Source organism: Tasmannia lanceolata, unplaced genomic scaffold (genome assembly GCF_043159265.1).
Source record: "Tasmannia lanceolata isolate RefF3 unplaced genomic scaffold, GAP_Taslan_0.1 ptg000016l, whole genome shotgun sequence".
Lineage (NCBI taxonomy): Eukaryota > Viridiplantae > Streptophyta > Magnoliopsida > Canellales > Winteraceae > Tasmannia > Tasmannia lanceolata.
This window is the reverse complement of record NW_027518693.1, coordinates 9,025,333-9,046,640: the sequence shown is the minus strand read 5'-3', so window position 1 is coordinate 9,046,640 and position 21,308 is coordinate 9,025,333. Positions and strand designations below refer to the sequence as shown.

General features: G+C 39.9%; 1 protein-coding gene across 1 annotated transcript; it reads right to left on the bottom strand.

Moving 5' to 3' along the window:
• Positions 1–394: 394 nt before the first annotated feature.
• CRY1 (cryptochrome 1) lies at positions 395–8,373 on the bottom strand. The gene is made up of 5 exons (XM_077356580.1): positions 7,718–8,373; positions 6,714–6,932; positions 2,961–3,667; positions 1,558–2,348; positions 395–721 (listed from the first exon to the last, which is right to left on the bottom strand). The coding sequence occupies exons 1-5, from the start codon at positions 8,028–8,030 to the stop codon at positions 670–672; spliced, it is 2,082 nt and encodes a 693-aa protein (XP_077212695.1). The 5' UTR covers positions 8,031–8,373; the 3' UTR covers positions 395–669.
• Positions 8,374–21,308: the final 12,935 nt, after the last annotated feature.

Here is a 21,308-nt window from a genome sequence, read left to right as displayed (position 1 = left end):
GCATTGTAATCTAGATCGGATCAAATTCTTGGATTTCTAATTCAGCAGCTGACAGTGAAAAAAATCAGTTTCCTAAATTTGCTATGGAAATAAGAAATTGGAAATCCACAGATCTGGCAGTTTCCTTCACCCTCTTTGCTCCTCACAACCTCTCCCCTCCACTAGGGAGCACCCCCTTCCCTCTCTGTCTCCCTCTACATGAGCTGCCGGATCTATTCATTTTGTATTCAAAACTCAATTCCAAATCCAAATACAAAATGGGAGGTATCCAAACGAGCCCTAACTAAATAAACAAATGCATACAAACATTACATACAAGCATACAAGTTGTTGGGGGTAATAACAGATCTACACCAGTCAGTGATTTGATGACTAATAACAGATCTACAAAGCATGGATGAAACTATATATGCCTTTTCATGACTCTGATTCAATCAAGATGAGGAAAAAAATTATAGGACTTCACAAGATCTCTTTATTAGACACTGACTCCCCCTTATAACAATAATTTACTATACAATAGAGCTTATATTATACAAAAGGGTGAAAAGGATTACATTATCTGCACCAATTTGGCATTTCAGACTCCTGGGTAGTCAAGCTTTGGTGGTTTTTTACTAGCCCAAGAGAAGATGAATAATATATACTTTGATTTGCCATCCACTAGGTCTACCCAATAGCATTGGGCTGCACTGCGTTGTCCACCTCCCAACCACTTGTCCTGGCATGTACAATTTGGGGACAGTTAAGAGAGTAATCAGCAGAGGAAATTAGTTTATATATACATATCGTCAACCCCCCTCTCCCGTGTAAATATTGTACCGTTCAATAGTAAGATCCCACATCGAGAAGTGAGTGAAATTTCCTGGGCTATATATATGTGAACTCTCCTTCTCCCTGTGTAGACGCATTTACAGCATCTCCAAGGGACGGGCCCTGCGAAGTGGGTCGGGTACGGTAAGTGACGCTGGAAAACAAAACCGGCAATATTTACACGGGAGGGGGGTGACACTTCATGGGTCCCTAACTGAACACCAGACCAAGCCTGCCTCTAGCAAATTTGGGAAGCCCGTGGGTATCAAACTGCGCCTCAAGACTAGAAATTTATTCAATCTCAACCAGAATAGTAGCGCATGGAACTATATTTCATGTTCTTTAATAAAAACTACCCTCATGTTCTTTAATAAAAACTACCCTCATACAAATATAGAATATTTTGTTTGAGCCTCCCCAATGACCAGTAGAGAGTTGTTGAGAAATTATACGGTAGGTGGTCAAGTGAATCCTGGCCACATCCACTGAACTTACTGTGAGATCCAGAGCCACTTAACCTCACAGTATGTGAAAGCTACCCCAATTCATCAGCTGACAAGAAAATTGTCCAATCTCAAGTAGAGATAGTAACTACAGCCCATGCTCATTAACAAAAAAAAAAGCCCCCCAAATGAGTTGTTGAGAAATTATAGAGGAAGTGGTACAGTGAATACTGGCCACATCCAATTCATTCTGTTAGGCATCCTGTTAAATTTACTATGTTCCTAGATTCGTTTAACTTACCGAGTTTGTGAAAGCCGCCTCCAATTCATCATCTGGTGAGTTTGCGGAAGCCTCTGTAAATAAGATGAGCTGCCACCGAGACCAATTTCTTCGCCCACAAACTGCTCTGAGTGCATGGAGCCCGCAGGAGACCAAACTGGAACCACACCACTTTCTCTCTCTCTCCCACTACTGGATGATTCCTCTGTTGAACTCGAAGAATTATGCAACCCAATTATATCACTGAATTGTGGAGTATTATTTTCAATTGTTTGCAGGCCACCTTGGATTGTTGCTTCTCTCCGAGTTTCTGGATTGAAATTTATGTTTGATGGCACTTCCGGTCTACTATCCTCCCGAGAGGTCCCACTACTAATAGAACGATCTTCTTCATCAAGTCTAAGTGATCTAGTCATAGTAGGAACCATCTGATCCTCATGCCGCCTGGTTGCATTTGTAGTATTGTTCCCAAACGGCTCATGATCAACGTCCATTTCTAGTTCTTGGGGAAAAGCAATTGGCGGTGATTCTGAAGAGTCTCCGAGCCCTTCCTCTGTTCCATTTTCTATAGCAGCTCTTGAGGCTGCTTCTTGTAGCCACATTTCAGAAAGAGCCTCCTCCAACCTGGCCTTTGCGTCTGAAATTTCTACGATAGGTAAAGGGTAATTTGTTCCCAATTCAACTCCCGCAGCTTGTAGTACGGATTCAGGTGCATTCCATGGGTGGTGTATCCATTCAGTTGGTAACCTGGCCAGTTCAGGTAGCCATCGCCGCACGTATTCTCCATTTGGATCGAATTTGTAACCTTCAAACTGTAGCGGCCCAACATTTGATCCAAAGAAAAATTTCATTAGGAGGGCCAAAAGTAAAATGGCAATTATAAACACCATTGATTACTTATCATAAAACTAGTATACATTGGCCTCTTTGGGTACCTCCAAAAGTTATTTGCGTATAATCTTATATGCAGATGGTTTAAAGTTAAAAGTGTTTGTTTGCCAATAGTGCCTATAATAATTTTAGAAATGAAATAGTTTGGCTCCCAAAGAGAAGTGAATGACCCTTTTGCAATTAAGATTTAAATAATACAATATTATTTGCAAAATAAAGACCAATTTTGGTGGCATCCAAAGAGGCCCAAATGCGACAGAGAAAGACAAAGTTAAATGCACTCCAATGTCATGTATATAAGTAGAATATGGTAATGAGTCTAATGACCAAAATTCTAAACATTATTTGGTTTCTGCAAAGGGTGTTCTGAAAACCCCACGACAAACCTTCACTATTTTTTAAGTATATCAGATGTAATTAGGTCGTAGTAAAAGGAATTCAGCAATTTATGATATATTTTCTTAATTCCATAAGAATCATATGGACTACAGTAAGAAAAAAAGAGTAGAGATCAACCTAGTGAAAATTGATACCTGAGGGTTGTCTATCCGGTCAAATTCACGACCATCAGGAAGAGTTCCAGATATGTATTGCCACCCTAGAGCGTCACTTTCAAGATCAGCATCCAACAGTGTGTCCCAAAAGTACTTCATTCCCCATCTCCACGGAAGCTGAAGGACCTTAACAAAGAAACTGGACACAACCACACGTATCCGGTCATGTAACCAACCAGTAGCCCACAGCTCTCTCATCCCAGCATCAACCAGAGGATAACCCGTTCGACCTTGTCTCCATGCCTTAAAATAACTCTCATCAACTACCCAAGGAAAGAACTTAAGGTGTGCAAGTAGAGGCCTTTCGTGACTACAAGGGTGGTTAAAGCTCAAGTATCTTGAGTACTCACGAAGGCCGATAGATTTGAGAAACAAGTTCACACTTTCTTCGCCTTCTACATTTCCTTCATTAGCCCAAGCAACTTGCTTGATTCGGACCAGATGAAAAACTTTGCGGACACTCAGCTCCCCAAAATGCAGATGTGGGGAGAGGAAAGATGTTGCGGCTCTGTCGGCTTTTTTTCGGTTCGCAGAGTAGTCGATCAATGGTCCATTGATAAAGGTGGTTAGAGTCTTATCAGCATTGCTCCACCCTGGTGACCATGCCCGGGCAAGAAGAGCATTACTTCCCTTCTCGGATTCATCCTCGAAGACCAGTGTAACACAAGGACACCTTGACATGTCACCTAAAAATCACAAGTAATGTTTTAATGTGAAACTGTAGACGGAAAATGAGAGGTGGTTCAAAGAATTATGAATTAAAAACCACAATGTGACACATCATTGCAGGGGAATACATACTATATGTCAATATCAATACTGTTCAAGATGTAGAAATGAAAACAATGGAATAGGTGGCCCGACATGTACTTTTGTCTGCTAAAATACAAGCGCACTTACCGTACAACAGCTTACATCGTCCATCGAAACTTCCCTATCTTGATTTGATAGGCTTCTAAAAACAATACATCTAACTATTAGATTTTAAGATAACAGTTTGTAATTTCATGTAAAACATTAGTTACAAATTCTTCTAAGATAAGGATTAAGTCATCTACATTGAAGTGTTCACTTCAACTTAAAATCAGGATGGATAACTATTTTAGACTCAAGGTTAACCTAAAGCTTTCAAATAACAGTGAAAAATAATGAAACCATACTAGATTTTCACATTCTTGATTCTTGAAAAAAGTATTCTTCATCAACCTAAGCTTTCAACAGTGAAAAATAATAAACTAGAGAGACCATGCTAGATTATCACATTCTTGAAAAAAGTATTCATCATTTTGACTGCAAGGTGGGTCAGAATATAACCTGTTTCCATGGAATGTGATTAATCAAAGCCTAATTATAGGCAGTGAGGTGACAGTGTAGAGAGATATTCTGAAGAAGACGTCAAACTTCTCTAGAGGCATCGGATTCCGGGTGTATAGGGGAGATAGAGTCAAATTCTGGAAGGATAGTTGATGCAAGAAGAAGCATCTAATGGAGTTACTTCCTGACCTTTATGCAATGGCAGTGGATAGGAAAGCTTCAGGTAAAGAATCTTTGATCAAGTCAGAGGGGGGATGAACTGGAAAATAAGTTTCAAGTGGAACCTCTTTGATAGAGACTAAATAGGGTGTCTTTGCTTCTTGATTGGTTGGAGGCCACTTTCATCATGAGGGATGGGAGTAAGAGTCTGGATCTGGAATCTATGAAGCACGGGTGCTTCAAAATGGCCAGCGTACCCGTATCGGGTGCGTATCCGACACGGGTGCGCTCGGGTGCGTCCCGGGTGCGTGTTGGGTGCGCACCCGATTCAAAAACCCTTTTTTTTTAAATTTTGACGGTCGGGTGCGTGTCGGGTGCGCTTGGGGTGCGCACCCCGACGCACCCGACACGTTTTTAAGTGTTTTAAAACAAAAAAGAAAAAGAAAAAGAGGAGGGCTGCCAATAACATTTTTGGGGGTGGGAGGTTTAAATTATAAAAGCCCTTTTTCCATTTTGGTGAATGGTGATGTTATGGTTATTTGATTGCTTTCCTATTTCAAAATTTTTTTTTAATAAAAATTATTATTATATTCAACGCACCCGAACGCACCCGCACCCAAGTTTTTTGGAAAATCACGTACCCACGTACCCGTGTCGTGTCGCACCCGCACCCCGCACCCGCACCCGTGCTTCATAGTCTGGAATTCTGCATAGTGTGAGTGCCTTTGGTTTAACAATTGCTTTGGACAAGATTTTGACGGTCGACCACCTATGTAATTGAAAGGTGCTCATTGTGGATCACTACATCTTATGTTAGCGGCAGGGGAAACAATCGATCACCTCTTCATTCAGTGGAAAACTTCTAGGGACGTTTGTAATCACATTCGTTGTCAGTTCCTCAAGGTGTGGGTCTTCCGAACACGGCTCAAGGATCTTGTTGAGAGCCGGATAGGGATCTCTTTGCCTAAAAGCGGAAGGATTATGTGGTGATTGGCTATGCTGGCTACAGTGTGAACTATTTGGCAAGAAAGAAATTGTCCAATATTCAAAAGTGTACCTAAAAGGGACTCACTCCATATACACGAAGGTGTTATATTTATCTTGCAGATGGGTGCAAGCTCTTCCATGCTTTAGGGCCATCTCTAGCTACTCCTTGATCCATTTTTGGAGGGAAGTTTGCATGAGGACGGAGAGGATTGATGTTCCTATTCCCAAATGGTTGGCGACGGACCCCGATAATATGTAAACTTCGATAGATCGGGCTTAGGGAAACCGGGCCCACCGGGAGTAGGAGGGATCCTAAGAGACAAATATGATCATACAAAGTGGGTACTTTTTAGCCCAATAGGAATTAAGGATTCTAATGAGACAGAGGTGATGGCAATATTACATGGCATAAGGCTCATTGAAAGTGGTGGTTTAGATCATTTGATCATGGAAAGAGACTCCCTTAACATTATTAGATGGATGGACCATAGGAATTTGCACCCAAGGAGATTTGCAAATTCTATTGAAGAAATTTGGAATCATTTGAGAGGTCACAAGATTAAGTTTTTGAATGTCAGGAGAACGGCTAATAGTGACGCGGATTGGCTGGCTTGAGCAAGAGTTAAGAGAGCCCATTTGGAATTGTTCAATTCCCTTCCTGCATGACTTCTCATAGTTTACACTTTTGCTTTGTTTTTAATTTTGTGCTGGCACTATTTTTCTTGTATTGACCACCTTGGTCTTAGAGGCCTTCTCCCTACTTTTAATTAATTTCTCCACCTTTCAAAAAAAAAAATTGAAGGCTGAATAGCAGGAAAACAAATTTCATTCAATTTCTACATTTCTTTTAGGTTATTTATAAAAGATGAAAGGAGCAAGGTAAAGAGAAAATGAGAGATATTATGGATAATAATTAAAGGACATTAAATTTTGTTAAAACTAAGTCATTAAACAATTAGAAGCAGTAATTGCGAAGAAGAAATTATCCAATATCCTGAAGGGACGAGCAAACATGAATGAATGGATAATCATGAAAGGAGAAAGCTAACATGAAATAGACAAGAGTTTGTTGGTTTCCTCTTCCTTTGTTATTTGGGGGGAGATGCATTTCCTCTATTCTGTTAGCATTGTGGTATGGCAGCAACAACTAAACAAGCTAGTTTCATACCACAAGGCACTAGTGAATAGGTTTGGGAACTATGAAATAATGAAGGACAATTACACAAGCATTTGAGAAAATACAAAGAAGCAAGATTGTTCTCATGAGTAGACCTGATGTTATCCTTTTGGGTGGGAGCAGGGGAGCCGCTGGATCATAAGGCATGCTAAGGTATCTATTCCAGAAATCTGCGAATGTCGAAAATGGGCGACCTTGTGCATCATTAACTTCCCATGGCTCATAGAGCAAGTCTGCGTTAAATGACCGCACCACTATGCCTTGAGCTGTCAAAAGTTCCTTTGCTCGGTGGTCCCTCACAAGAGATAAGGGGTCTGCAAAGAAAAAAAAATCATAACTAAGAAACTGCGATAATCACACGAGAATCCATGCTTTCCATTCCAAAACAAAGCAAAGACATATACTAGCAAAATGCTTTTGTGGCTACTAGACACATTTGTGACACTTCCTATGCCGATAAGCAAATAGAACGCTATGCAACCATGTTACACAGATAATCAAGGTTCTAAAGAGGAAGCAGAGCCATGCCACACCGATGATCAGGGTTCTAAAGAGGAAGCACAAGCGTAATAACAAGTTGCTAAATTTTTTCAACAATATTTCCGGGATATCTGACTCCAGTTGATCACTCTTGTGTATTCTTTGGAGATGATAACTAATTTGATGAATAAACATTCATATAGAAAGACATCAGGATGCCCAAAAACAAACATTCAAAAAAAGAGCAGGATGCCCCAAAAGAAAATCGGCAATCCAATATTAAAAAAAAAATGAAATTAAAAGAACAATAAACAAGAGCTGTTCAAAATCAAGGAAACCCACATCCCAAAAATCCAATCCAGTCCACCTAACCATCCTACGTAATTAAAAATACTCTACACAACAAAACACAAGTGAATAAAACCCATCTCAATATTACTGAAAATTGGTGGAAAAAAAAAGAGAGATCAATTTATTGAGATCCATCCAAATAAAGTTGAATAAAACAACTAGAATAAATCAGCTAACATATGATGCAATACCACAGACAGGCCAAACGAAGAAGCAGAATATGAAAAAAAAATTAATAAATAAAAGAGAGGTAAAGGAAGAAACTGACCATAGAGGTGGTTGAAGAAGAGCTGAGTAGCCCCAGTAGATTTAACAATCTCAATAAGAGAAGATACACTATCAGTAGACTTCATAGTAATGAGAGAAGTCCCAAGGCTCCTTAAGGAGCTATCAAGGTCTGCTAGGCTATGTTTGAGCCACCATCTTGAGACCCTTCCTGGGTGGAAATAACCCTCTTCCTCTGGTGCCCATATGAATACTGCAAGTATAGCCCCTGATCTTACACCAGCTGCAAGTGCAGGGTTGTCCTCAACCCTCAAATCCCTCCTAAACCAAACTATACTACACCCACCACTAGTCATTTCTCTCTACCCAACCAACCCTAAACTCAAAACACACACAAAATTCTCATCTATCCCTCAACACTCCCTTCCTTCCATACCAAAAAAAATAAAAAGAAAAACAAACATGACTGACTGAACATATTTTTGGTCATATGCCAGAGAGATAGAGAGATCAAGGTATTAAGCAAAAAGGTATCTAGGAAGATTGGATTTTTGCTATTATGGAGAATTCTTTAAGGGCTAGAGCAAAAACGGGGTTTGGGGAAATTGAGTTTGATCTTATCCTGTATTGCTTTATCTGTTCCTATTCCTTTGTATGTGCTTTTCCTTTGATTCATTGAGGAGATGGGGAATGCAAAATGTGGGGGGGCGAGGGGGGAGAAGTTTCATTGAAGCAGGACCACACAAAACGTGATGGGCATCTTACTGCCACAACTTTTGGGCTGTTTTTTTCTCATCATATACCATATACGACAAAGATTATGAACCTTCTTTCCTTTCCTATTAGCCAAAGTGGGTGTCGTCACGTGTTTACTTCTAATCTCTCTCTCTCTCTCTCTCTCTCTCTCTCTCTCTCAAGATATATGGAATTGGACTAGTGGTGAATGGGGCCCTTGTTTCTTTTTGTGGGTTTCGTTTCATTTTCCTTTTTGAAAATCAGATTCCTCACCAAAAAAAAAAACTGCTCTCTCTCTCTCTCTCTCATGGGAATTTGCTTCACCTTATCCTCCAAGTTACTTGTAAAGATACATGGAATTGGACGAGTGGTGCATGGGGCCCTTTTTTATTTTTGTTGGTTTTCTCTCATTTTCCTTTTTGAAGATCACATTCCTCACTAGAAAAGCTACTCTTTCATGCTAATTTCCTTCATCTTACCATCCAAGTAACTTGTCAAGATACATGGAATTGGACTTAGAGGTGCATGGGGCCCTTGTTTTTTTTTTTTTTGTGGGGTTTCTTTCATTTTCCTTTTTGAAGATCATTCCTCACCAGAAACTAGAAAAACTGCTCTCTCTCTCATGGTAATTTCCTTCTCCAAGTTACTTGTCTAGAAGCTACATGGGATTGGACTTTTAGGTGCATGGGGCCCTTGTTTCTCTGTGTGGGTTTTCTTTCATTTTCCTTTTTGAAGATCAGATTCCTCGCTAGAAAAGCTGCTCTCACTGTCTCTCATCTTTTTGGGTAGATCGAGAGGAATGATGATTTCATAGACAGTACAACTGAAATTTAGTGTATGAAGCATCTGTGTCATCCAATTTGTCAACATGCCCATTTTATCTGGACCCTCTTGGATACACCTTAGCAGAAAAATTGTACCCACTAAAATTTCCTACTGTACAATTAGTTGTCAGTTACGGGACCAATAGCAAAAGTTTGTGACAGATGATTGGCTTTCAAGCTACAGCCCATCAATCGGACGGTGTAAATCGCTGGGCATCTGAGCCAGTGGTACACCAAGGATGGAAATGCTTAAGTAGGCGCAACCTCATTCTAATACAGTAGTAAGTCACACCCACCAAACCATTCACTTGGTAGGCCTTGCTTTAGGTTTCTTATAGCGAGGGCTCTCAGATGAACGGTTTGGATCATATCAAAGGTGGGACCCATTATACAGCAATTGGATGCCACATTGTATAACAATGATTTTGCCCCACTGAATCATTCTTCTGTTCAGAAATTTTGGTGTATAATCTACACCCAAGATCATTCCTAGTGAGTAAAATCAACCAACTAAAATTCTCAGTGAAAATTGAACTCCCACAAAAAATAAAAGAGAAAACCCCATGGTAATAGCATTCCAAAGGAACTTTAGATTGTTTTTTTATCAGAATTCCAAAGGAACATTAGCATTTTTCTTGTATTTAGTAAAAGGGTTCCTTTAAATTGATTCGTGCATTTCCTCTTCCTCTCAACAATCAGCATTGGCTTCCAGCCAAGGTTTGAAGGTCCCCATATATCGGTCACATCGCCCTCTAACATTGATATATTGGCCGATATAAATATATGGGCCGATATATCAGTATCGGCCGATACATTGGGAATATTCTGAAATATTGATGATATATCTAGATATAGGAAGGGTGCCGACAACAATAAACATCAATATATTGCGATATGGCAAGCAAAGATGACAAAGCAAACATATTCTGCAGTATCCATGACCATAAATGATTTGAGGTGTGTGGGCCTAACACAACTCATAATGCCTTGCACAGTCCAAATTTTGACAGTAACATGAACATGCCTGCCTCCTAGTTGAGAGAGGTGAAGGGCCGTATAAACACATAAAGGCGATACGACAGTGGTACCACCCTTGATATTTGATCCAACAGCAGGTCCTCAAAAAGTGAGCTTCTGTTGGATCAAATATCAAGGATGGGATGATGGGTATGTGTTTATACGGCCCTTCATCATATAATTTCTCATTCAAGAGTATATATTCTAAACACCTGGTATAATTAAAAATGTAATTAGTCTCCGTATTGTGCTGATTCCGCTTGATTGTAAGCCAATCTATCTATAATATGTACTACGCATGTTTCTTTCCATTTTCATTCATTTTCTTTCCAAGAATTTTTTTTATTGGAAAACATTTTTCTCTAGAAATTTGGTTTAGCTGGGTCCCACCATTTTACACATGGTGGGATGGGGCCACAGTTTTACACCTCATATTTTTTTATGGAAGCAGGATAGTTTACCGGGTAATGGGGCAACTGATGAACCAATTGGTTCAAGATCAACCACTTCAATTGCTGAGTCGAAGAAGCCAACTGGCCCAAATACTGGCTTAGATGCTGCTACCTCTGCCACTGGTGATACCTCCGCCCTTTTTTGTGGTGCTCTTGTTGCCTTCTCCGCTGATGATAGTTCGACCCCACCCGAAAAGGTGGAATAATGCCAGGAAGTGACCAAGCAAGTCCAAGTGAATAACCCAACCACGACTATCTAACCAACTACCGATGAACTAATCAACAACCGAACGAGACTGAATCCAAGCGAGTGAATGAACGAGTCAGGGGTTTGTAGAGTGCGGTGCCCTATCATTTTACACCTCGGATTTTGATGGGCCATCTCTATCCAGACCAATGCATTAGGGTAGGGCTCATCATGAGGGCTGGCAATTTCACCCGGAAAAGAGGGGATCCACCCCGCTTGGGGAGGGGATTCCCCGATTTGAGTGGGGAAGGGGAAGGGAAAGGGGATTTAAAAAATTCCCCGGTGCGGGGAAGGAGAGGAGAAGGGGATGGAGTTGGCCCACCCCGCATTAATGCCATTTTTTTCTTGTATTTTTTTAAGTGTTTTTTTTTTTTTGGGGAAAATTACTAAAAACCCTTTGGATCAAAACTTATCTACAAGATTCTCCTAAAATTTTCATAATTTCCATTAGTATAGTTTTGTCCCTGACATAGCTTTTTATGTTTTCTTTTACCCATAATCCATTGGACATTGTCCCTCATTATATTAGTATATTACCCTTAGAAATTCCTAAAATCTCTCCCTAGAACCATCACTGTAAGGCAACATTAAATTCTTTGAAAATCTCCCTCCCCCAAATAAAGGCAACATCTCTCTGATGAGTGATGAGATTTTATATGGTGTGCGCTCGTATAGTCCATTATTTTTCAAAAAGTAATGTCTGGGCTACGCCATAGGATGGTCCAAACCGTCCATTTGATATGCTACAATTTAAAAGTACTTTACAGGCCACACCATAGATCATCCAAACCGTCCATTTGATGGGCCACAACGTAAATAGATTGCGGCCCAAAAATCATTTCCATAGGATGATTGCAACCCTCCGATCTATAGAAGGTACCATAATATGCAATTCCTCTATAGATCAGAGGGTTGGGATTATCCTATGGAAATGATTTTTGGGCCACAACCTATTTACGTTGTGGCCCATCAAATGGACAGTTTGGATCATCCTACAATGTGCCCATCGAGTGGAAGGTTTGGATCATCCTATGCATATGGTAGTATGGTGTGCCCATCAAATGGACGGTTTGGATCTTCCTATGGTGTGGCACGTACAGTATTTTTTGGCAAGTGGGATTGGGAATTAGGGATCTGCTAGGGACTAGTGATCAATTAAATGAATCTGAAAGCAACCACCTTTGTCCCCGGGTTAATAAAATGAATAAGACAAAATCTTAGATTATGTGGGTTGTGTGGCTACTCTCACATGCAACAGCCAAGCCGCAACATGCCTGAAGTGATTGTCCCTAGCAAATCTTTAGTTTTAAACCTACCATTTAACAAAGTAAAATGAGAAAGTAAAGTGATTGTCCCCGAAGGATGCGGGGCGGGAAAGGGGAGGGGAGGGGATGGGGATTAGATATTCCCCGTGGGGAGGGGAGGGGGATTCCCCACCATCCCCGCAATGGGGAGGGGAAGGGGAGGGGGAAAATTCCCCGCAGAGGGGAAGGAGTAGGGGACCCCAACATCCGGCCCCGACCCGCCCCGTTGCCAGCCCTACTCATCATTCTACACCCATGCATAGCATGGGTCCGGAATACTAGTAAATAGATATCGTTGTTAGTAGACAAATTATTTTTTCTTAAGTGGATAAATGTATATTTCCAAGTGGGTACATATACCTAAGTGGGGAAAACGCATATTCCTAAGTAGGTAATTACATATATAGTAGGTGGATAAATACTTTTCATGCAAACAACAAATCTAATATAGGGTTGAAACAAGGGTCGGCAAAACCCGAAAATACCCCAGGTCGGGTTTAGAAATCATGGGTCTTGGGTTTGGTGTTGGTTTTCAGTTTGAAAAACCCGGTTCAACCAAAAAAAAAGTCGGTTCGGGTTGGGTATCTTTCAGGTTAGGTTCGGGTTGACTTTTCCCAACCCGGGTTGCGTTCGGTTGAGGGCTTGGGCAACCCAACCCGAGTAAAACCCAACATTTTTTATCAATTTTTTTTTTTTTGTAAGCTTAAGAACTTGGGTTGGGTCGGGTTGAGCTCGGGCCAGGTTCAGGTTGGAAAAAAGGGTTCCTCGGGTCTGGTCGGGTTGAACCTCATCGGGTTGGAACTTGGGTCGGGTTCGGGTTCGGGTTCGGTTTGAGTAAATGGTTCCTCGGGTCAGGTTCGAGTTGGCCTCAACCCGACCCGAGTTGCATCCCTATCCAGCAATTCTCTATCAGTTTGCCACAATTGTTGCCAAAGAAAGAAACGGAAAAAGAAGTATTGCACAATATCTTCAATTGGTTTAGAGAACCAACATTGCTCCAGGGGCAGTAAAGTAGTCCAGCCATTACAGAGGTTAGTAGTGAACTACTATAATTATATTTGTTCACAGAATACGGAAAATAAATGACCAGAAAGTAACACATACCCTACTCCAACCCCACATCTCCCAACCACCACCGTAAATGAAATAAAGAAAAACAAATTACTGATCATTGTTGAGATTGAATAAGGGTATGTGATATTCTTCCCCCCTCCCAACAGATTAGGATATATGAAGGCGTGAAGGAGCAACCGTTAACTGTAAAAGCAGTAAAAGTTAATGATTTCTGTTGTGTGGGTGGGGGGATATCACTGCCCTTGAATAATTGTCCAATATAACCTAGACGATTAATCCAAAAAAATCACGAAACCTCAAATACAAAAATCCTACAAGCCCTTAAACACCATAAACATGAGACAGATCCAAAGAAGAAGGGATAGGTATCCTTTTTGATAGAAATAGAGGGTCACATATATTTTTTTTATTTGATGTGGCTTCAGGCCGTTATAGAGGAAGTGTGTGTGTGGCTCCGATCGAGATATATGGCATCAGGCCGAGATAGAGAGAGTGCGTGTGGCTTCCAGCCAAGATATAGACAGATGAAGAGAGAAAAGGAGCAAGAGAGAAAGAGAGCATAAACCAGGCTAAATTTTTCTTTCTAGTTGCCTGAAAACATAAAAAGGTACTTTGGTCTCTTTCCATGTACGAGAGCCCTCTTACATAAAAAAGGTACTTTGGTCTTTCGACCAAGTTTTGCTAACTAACCACGACTCTCTTTGCCGTTTGACAAAAGACGACCACGTTTGGTAGCTTGAATCTTAGGCCATATTTGGCAGCCACAACAGTTTTTTCCATGTAATATTGGTTTATCAAGTGGTGGGAGAGGGGCAATGAGGGAGGAGACGAAGGCGGTTGTGTTTGGTTGCATGAAAGCCAGGGTTGTTCAAGGATTTTTGTTGGTGGATTTCTGGTGCCACGTAAGCAAAATGACTAGTTTGGTGGACCATAGGTAAGTATAGCTCCCTGGGATATTGGCGTCTTGTCGGGTGAGTTCTCACCCCTGTTGGCTCCCTAAGAAATCCGAGTGAAGGTCTTCCAAATCTTGAGAATTCTTCTGGCATAAGTACAACAGCCCCTCTTTAGTCACTATTGATCTGACAATGTGGCAATCAGGGGCATTGAATTCTTCTGACATAAGTACAACATCTCCTCTTTAGTCACTAATACACTGACAAGGGGTTGTTCCTGGTGATCAAAAGGGGCGGATATATCATTTCCCGCAAAATTTCCAAAAAGCAAAAGTTTCACCTAAAATGGGCTTTACGCCTTTACTAAAATCTCAGAATAAAAATTTCCAAGTAATATTTTTCAGTGTAGCCAAACATGCCCTTATTATTCTTTTATTTTATGGAATTTCTTAATTAATAAAAGTTTAAAAAAAAATAGAAAGTGATGATGGTGATGACTATGACCACATCGAGGAGGATGCTAATATAAAAAATGAGATTTGGTACGGTGTAAGCCCTTATAGTCCCTTACTTTTCAAAAAGTTCTGTACGGACCACACTATAGGATGATCCAAACCGTCCATGTGATTGGCCATAACTTAAATAGGTTGTGCCCAAAAAAATCATTTCTATAGGATGATCCCATACCTTCGATCTATAGATGAACTGCATATAATGGAAACCTCTATAGATCGGAGGGCTAGAATCATCCTATGGAAATGATTTTTTGGGCCTCACATGGACAGTTTGGATCATTCTATAGTGTGGTCCGTACAGTAATTTTTGAAAAATAAGGGATTATAAGGGCTTACACATTATAAAATCTCATAATAAATAGAATGTTTCTTTCCACTCTATAGTTGTGTAGTGTTCAGCATTCTTTTCTTCTAATACAAAATTTTGAGCCTCATTAAGCTTACAATTAAGTGAAGCGGAGAGGAGATGGTTTGAAAATGAAAGAAGATACAAAGGTCAGGGTTACTTAATGGAAGTTATGTGGGCCCTATAAAAACCTCAATATCTCAGCCATCTCTGATAATAGAACTCACCCAATGTGCACTCATTTTGATCAATCTCACAAGGAAAATCAAGTGAAGATACTAGCAACGACATTAATTTCGAGAATGTTTGCCACACACACAGCCAAAGATTTCAAAAAAAAATTTGAATTGGTATGTAAACTGGAATTGAACCTCCAACTTCAAGGTTGAAAACCAAAGATTTCTTTTGAAGCCATTGACTATTGACATTCCTAAAGCCTTACAACTATTCTTGGCAAATAACTTTATTTTGGCTACTGATATTGGTGTGACCATACTTTGATACCCCCTTGTTTAATATGCTTTAACCAGCTGCCAAAGGTTCTTGAGAGCATACTCTGGTAGGGGTGCGCCTAACCACAGCTAAAAGGCTCTTGAGAGCCTTTAGAACTAAATAGAAAAAGGCTCTTGAGAGCTTTAGAACATATTAAACAACAAGAGTTCGTCTCATAATAAATTAAAACATGATCGCGTCAATATAACTATAGAAGAAAACATTTGTATGTATGATTATTTGCCAATAGTTTTTAGAGGTATCCAATGAAGCATTTAGGCTTAGGTTTAGAATTCCCAAAACTAGGGCTATAGCGATTTAGGAAAGTATATGGGCAATGGTTTAATGCTCAAAAGAGCACCTTACATGAGGTCCTCCATGGTGGCCATCATGCACATGCATGTCTAACAAAAAAAAGGGGGTTAATGCGTAATCAAGATAGAATAGAACGAGAGCTGTATATTTTGACCAATGCTCAAAAGGTTATGAGCATAATCGGTTCTGGCATAGCCCATTAAATCTCATCAGCTTACAGATACTAATTTATTAGGTTTCTAGCACATTGAATGCGAGCTATTGCCCATTTTTTCTTGTTGGTAGAATGGATTGTTGCAAATTTGTAATGTATAAATCTATATGAAGGAGCTGAGGCCTGGGGAGATGCACGATCAAGAGCCCGTGTAAAGCTCATTTAAAGACAATAACACCAAAATATAGACTTTTATATATCAAATGACTTGTAAAATGGAGAAATTATATGGTATGCCCTTATAGTCCCGTATTCTTCTAAAAGTACTGTACGGCCTCCACCATAGGATGATCCAAGCCGTCCATTTGATTGGCCACAATGTAAATAGGTTGTACCCAAAAAATTATTTCCAAAGGATGATCATAGCCCTTTGATCGATAGAGGAAATGCATATTATGGAAACATCTATAGATAAACAATTTTTTGGGCACAACCTATCTATGTTATGGCCCATCAAATGGACGGTTTGGATCAACATATGGTGCACGCCGTACAGTACTTTCAGAAAAATACGGGACTATAAGGGCTTACACCATATAAAATCTCTGTAAAATGTGTCTCTACAACTTTTGTTCTCCTGTTCTACTTTACTCGATATCTACAGTTTTCATTGTTCAATTTTTTTCTACACAAATGGATTATATGTAGACATAATGTTGAACTGTTGAAGTATAAAGGATTAAATAACACCAACTCTAACGGCTTAAGCTTTTGGAGTAATTGGTTGTCTCATATGGTATCAGAGCTATTGCCTCATAGCAAGTCCTGGGTTCAAAACCAAACAACTCCTTGATATTAAAAACCCACGTGTAAGGCCGAACCAAAAGAGTGGCCGCACGTGAGGTGGGGTGTTGAAGTGTAAATGATTAAATAACACCAACTCTAATGGCTTAGCTTTTGGAGTGATTGGTTGTTTCGCAATAAACAACCCTTAAGTTTCTTAATTAGCCATATGAATCACTTGTTGTAATTCCATTAGACTTCTAGATAACACAACCAGCTACATTGAACTCCAAATAGGACTTTTCGATAAACTACCCTAACATAACGAACTAAAAGGAACATACACGTACATTTCCTTTTTCAATACATCATTAACAGCCAAGAAGACTCCAAGGACACTTACCAAAGTACATTAAGTTTAACTTATCAAATTCCAACATTTCTTTCAACCATTCAAGACATCTATGAAAATGTTAGAATTGTTCGATCAATGCAATTTTTAGGCAATGACTTCTAACAATGAGATCCTAAAATTGTTAGGTCTAAGTTGCTTACATATGCCAAGCGTGTAATGAGAATAACCATTCTATACAAATATCTTAAGACGTACTCCTCCGTATTACCTACTTAAAAGTTACCTACTAAAAATCTTTTAAGTGTACTTAAAAGTTTGAGCTCTGCAGCCCTGTTGAGCTCAGCACGGTCTCTTGGTCTCTGCTATCTCCTTTGAACAATAGTGCCTCGAACAGGTAGGGCTGCAAATGTGCCGAGCCGAGCTGGGCTTTAGGGTGTTTGGGCTCGGCTCGTTTAGTTTTTATGAAGGCTCGTGTTCGACTCGGCTCGTTTAGTTTTTGGAAAAGCTCGGCTCAGGCTCGGCTCGTGAAATATTCGAGAAAGCTCGGCTCAGGCTCGGCTCGTTAAGTGGAACGAACCGAGCTTAAGCTCGGCTCGGCTCGTCTCAAGAATGTTAAAAACATACATTTGTGGGATTTGAACCCAAGACCCCTCTAAATCCAACTCCTTAACCACTCGGCCAAACTTTCATTTGTGATAAACAATCCACATTCTTTTATTTTATATATAAAAAACAAACATAATCCAAGCTTTAAAGCTCGGCTCAGCTCGGCTTGTATATGAACTGAGCCTAAAAAGCTTGCGAGCTTTTCCGAGCCGAACTATACAAAGCTTAAGTTTGGCTAGTTTATTTGGCGAGCCTAATTTTTGGGCTCGGATTCGACTCGTTTAGTAAACGAACGAGCCTGAGCCGAGCTTTTAACGAGCCAAACCCAAACATGTTCGTGAGCCGGCTCGGTTCATTTGCAGCCCTACGAAAAGGCATCTACTAACCCTCGATGGGTCTTTACAATGACCTTTGAAATCTTGAATGTCATGCTCTTCTAAACATGCAGCAAGACTAGGACGCTTCGTTCCTCGCACACCATTCATCAATTATTAATGTTGGCTGTAAGTGGCCTACAAGATTAAGCATAGTGTTGAAGGCTCAGTTGAACCTACGAAGCCAATCTTATAGCCAAAGGTTTTCATCAACAAGTTGGTATTATCTTTTTGGGGACCCTCCACCCAATTGACAAGTTTGGAATTGAGAGGACAAGGGAAAAGGAGGTACGTGGGTTTGGGTTAAATCTATTGTATTCCTTGTATATTGTTTTCTCATAGTGAAGATCATGTTCTCACCCGACGTAGGTGTCTTAGCCGAATCACATAAATCTCGATGTTCATCTTATGGTTTGTGTTTTATTTTACTTTTATGTTAATTTGTGCAGTGTGCACAACAGACCAAACCTTCATCCTTGTGGTAGTCAAAACCAAAACGTTTGTGTTCTTTCTCTAGTAGCTATAAGGAAATTTACATCTATAAGATATTTAAAAGCTTTGTATAGAGAAATTTACTTTATCAGATCTATAATATCTATAAACTTATATCTATAAGGTATTTATTAGCTAAAGAAAACTTTACATTTTTATGGTTTTGAACAACCACGACGGCCAACTAACTTTTTACATTTTATGTAGTATATATTACACATAATTATGCACCCACATCTTCATCCACCGCAAAGAGGCTTATCTTATTTGGTCTTAGGTGTTTGTTTGGTTCGACATTCGATGGATAGCATAAGACATTCAATGGATAGCACAAGCCAACGCACAAAGACACAAAGATTTACATGGTTTGGCAAAGCCTATATCCACGGCGGAGGTGACAAGAAAATCCGCCATAGAAACAGGAGATTACAAGAGAAGATCATTATTTCTCATCAAAACTCAAGAAACCCTAGTACACCCTTTTCTCCCCTTTTGAGCTCTCAACTCTATTCTAAGACAAGAATACGAAAAAAAGCCATAAAACCCTTCATACAAAGTAGGTTAAAACAAGCTTATTCTAACCGGGCTGACATCCCCTAAATAACGGGCCAGGTCGAATGGGCCGCATCCAGATCATATACAATATTTCAAACCCCAACGGGGTTGAATTCAAGACACGAAACCCAACAAGATATTATCATGTTCTCGTCCAAAATTGAAGGTGTCAGGGATTTGAAAATCTCCTCCCCCCAATGCCATCAAGCTTAACATATATAGATCTTGCTCACTCGGCTACTCCAACAAAGTAGGAATTGCCATGATGTTTAGATATCATAATGGTTCCATCACCTTCTCCCTTTCTAGCTTGATTTGCCTAATGGATTCTACTGAGGCTGACTTTCTGGATTTCACTTCGGTATGGGCATATTTATGGATCATATGGAAGGCAATTTGGAAGTGGAAGATGATTCTTCCTACGTTATATCACGGACTTAAGGTTTAAGCATTAGACCTTGGAGATTACCTAAGTTCGTAGATGAGATGTGAGCCATGAACAATCATAGGCATTTCTCTATATATCCCTAGGAGTGCCAATGATCGTGCCGATAGATTGGCCAAAACCGGAGCCTTAATGGAGTCTTTGTATTCAGGGCATCCTTAACCCTTGATGTACGCCTGTAATATTTTTCCTATTTATACAAGTTCTGTTCTCAAAAAGTCTACCCTTATTTTTACACTACCATGTTTTGATAATTGCACTAACTGTCCTTGTATTTTCTTTTTTAACTTGCTTCGAGAGATTTCCTGGGAATTGTGATAACCTTTTACATCAGGGATTAAATAGTAAAAGACAAGCTGAGCTAATGACAGTATGAGAACATGGAAGTGCAATTATCCGTACCCAAAAAAATATGAAACATAAGCATGCTTAATAGTACATGTAATACTATTATGTGGATGCACTAGCTAAGCGTGGTGTTTCCGGTGGTTCTATTATGTGGTTCGACCAGCTTCTTCCTTGAGGAGGGGTTTTCTCTGTATTTTGTTTTTTCTTCGTTATTGTTTCTTTCTTGCTTCCTATTGTAAATATGGGTGGTCCATCTCAGCCTCCTTAATTTGCTATGACATATAATTATTGCCATTTTTAAAAAAAATAGTACATGTAATACTCAAACCCTCCTCCAACGTACCAAGTACCAGAGACCTGAATAACTTTACCCTCTTTGTACCCCGAACATAGAGAAGTAGCCTATCATATACCAGTTCTCGTACCCTTTACCAGTGACTTGGACCAACATGACATGGAGAGAGAGAGAGAGAGAGAGAGAGAGAGAGAGAGAGAGAGAGAGAGAGAGAGTACTTGTTTAATGGATGATGAAACTTACTGAGATTACTTGTTTAATGGATGATGAAACTTATTGAGAACCACATAAGCAAAGCTTGACCACCTTACAATTAATATGTTTGCTGAGTAAACTAATGAACCCACAGGGAAGATCAAACCTACCTGCATCATGTTTTCTAGATTACTTTGACAAGCATGACCAGCTTGACTTTGATCAAGTTTTCCCACACTAATCTTAATTGGGTCTTACGTAAAAGGCCCTAATTACCCAATCATATCCTCTAGCCTCGCGCCAATTGCCTGGCTTCCGTATCCAGATGGGGTCATGATTGAATTAGCTAGCTTAATGGATCATTTAATTTGAGTATAGCAGTCGATCTCTTGTTAGAAAAGGAAGCAAACTCACCCACTCGGCCACTCAGGAAGAAAAATTAGAATGGTGATATAGTGAAAATAATAATTAAGTGGTGATGCGCAGTTTGAAGGAATATGAGGCCCTTTTTGGGAGGCAAGGGGTGGGCTCACCTTACAATTGTATGGTGTATTTGTAGTTGGTGGGGTCACCTTTCCTTTTCTCCACGAAACCAGACAGGAAAACCTGTGTCACAAAGCTTCCCCACCTTAGATTGAGTGAGATTACTGTTGTCATGATTAAGATAATTAATGGAAAATACCAGTTTTAAATATCAGGGTGTTTCTATGATGGCGAATCGTTTCTACATTAGCTTTTTGACATTACTCTCCAGGTCAACTGTCTAACCTTGTTCTTTTTCCTGATCATGATAGTTAGCCGTCTAAGAGAAATTTAAT

What these genes read in the sequence shown, in the direction of transcription:
- CRY1 (XM_077356580.1), bottom strand. Translation starts at nt 8,030, where the DNA reads ATGACTAGTGGTGGGTGTAGTATAGTTTGGTTTAGGAGGGATTTGAGG. An exon ending in ACCGGATAGACAACCCTCAG is followed by an intron (nt 2,349 to 2,960) that starts GTATCAATTTTC and finishes GGGCCGCTACAG; the next exon opens with TTTGAAGGTTACAAATTCGA. An exon ending in AGGCGGCTTTCACAAACTCG is followed by an intron (nt 722 to 1,557) that starts GTAAGTTAAACG and finishes TGTACATGCCAG; the next exon opens with GACAAGTGGTTGGGAGGTGG.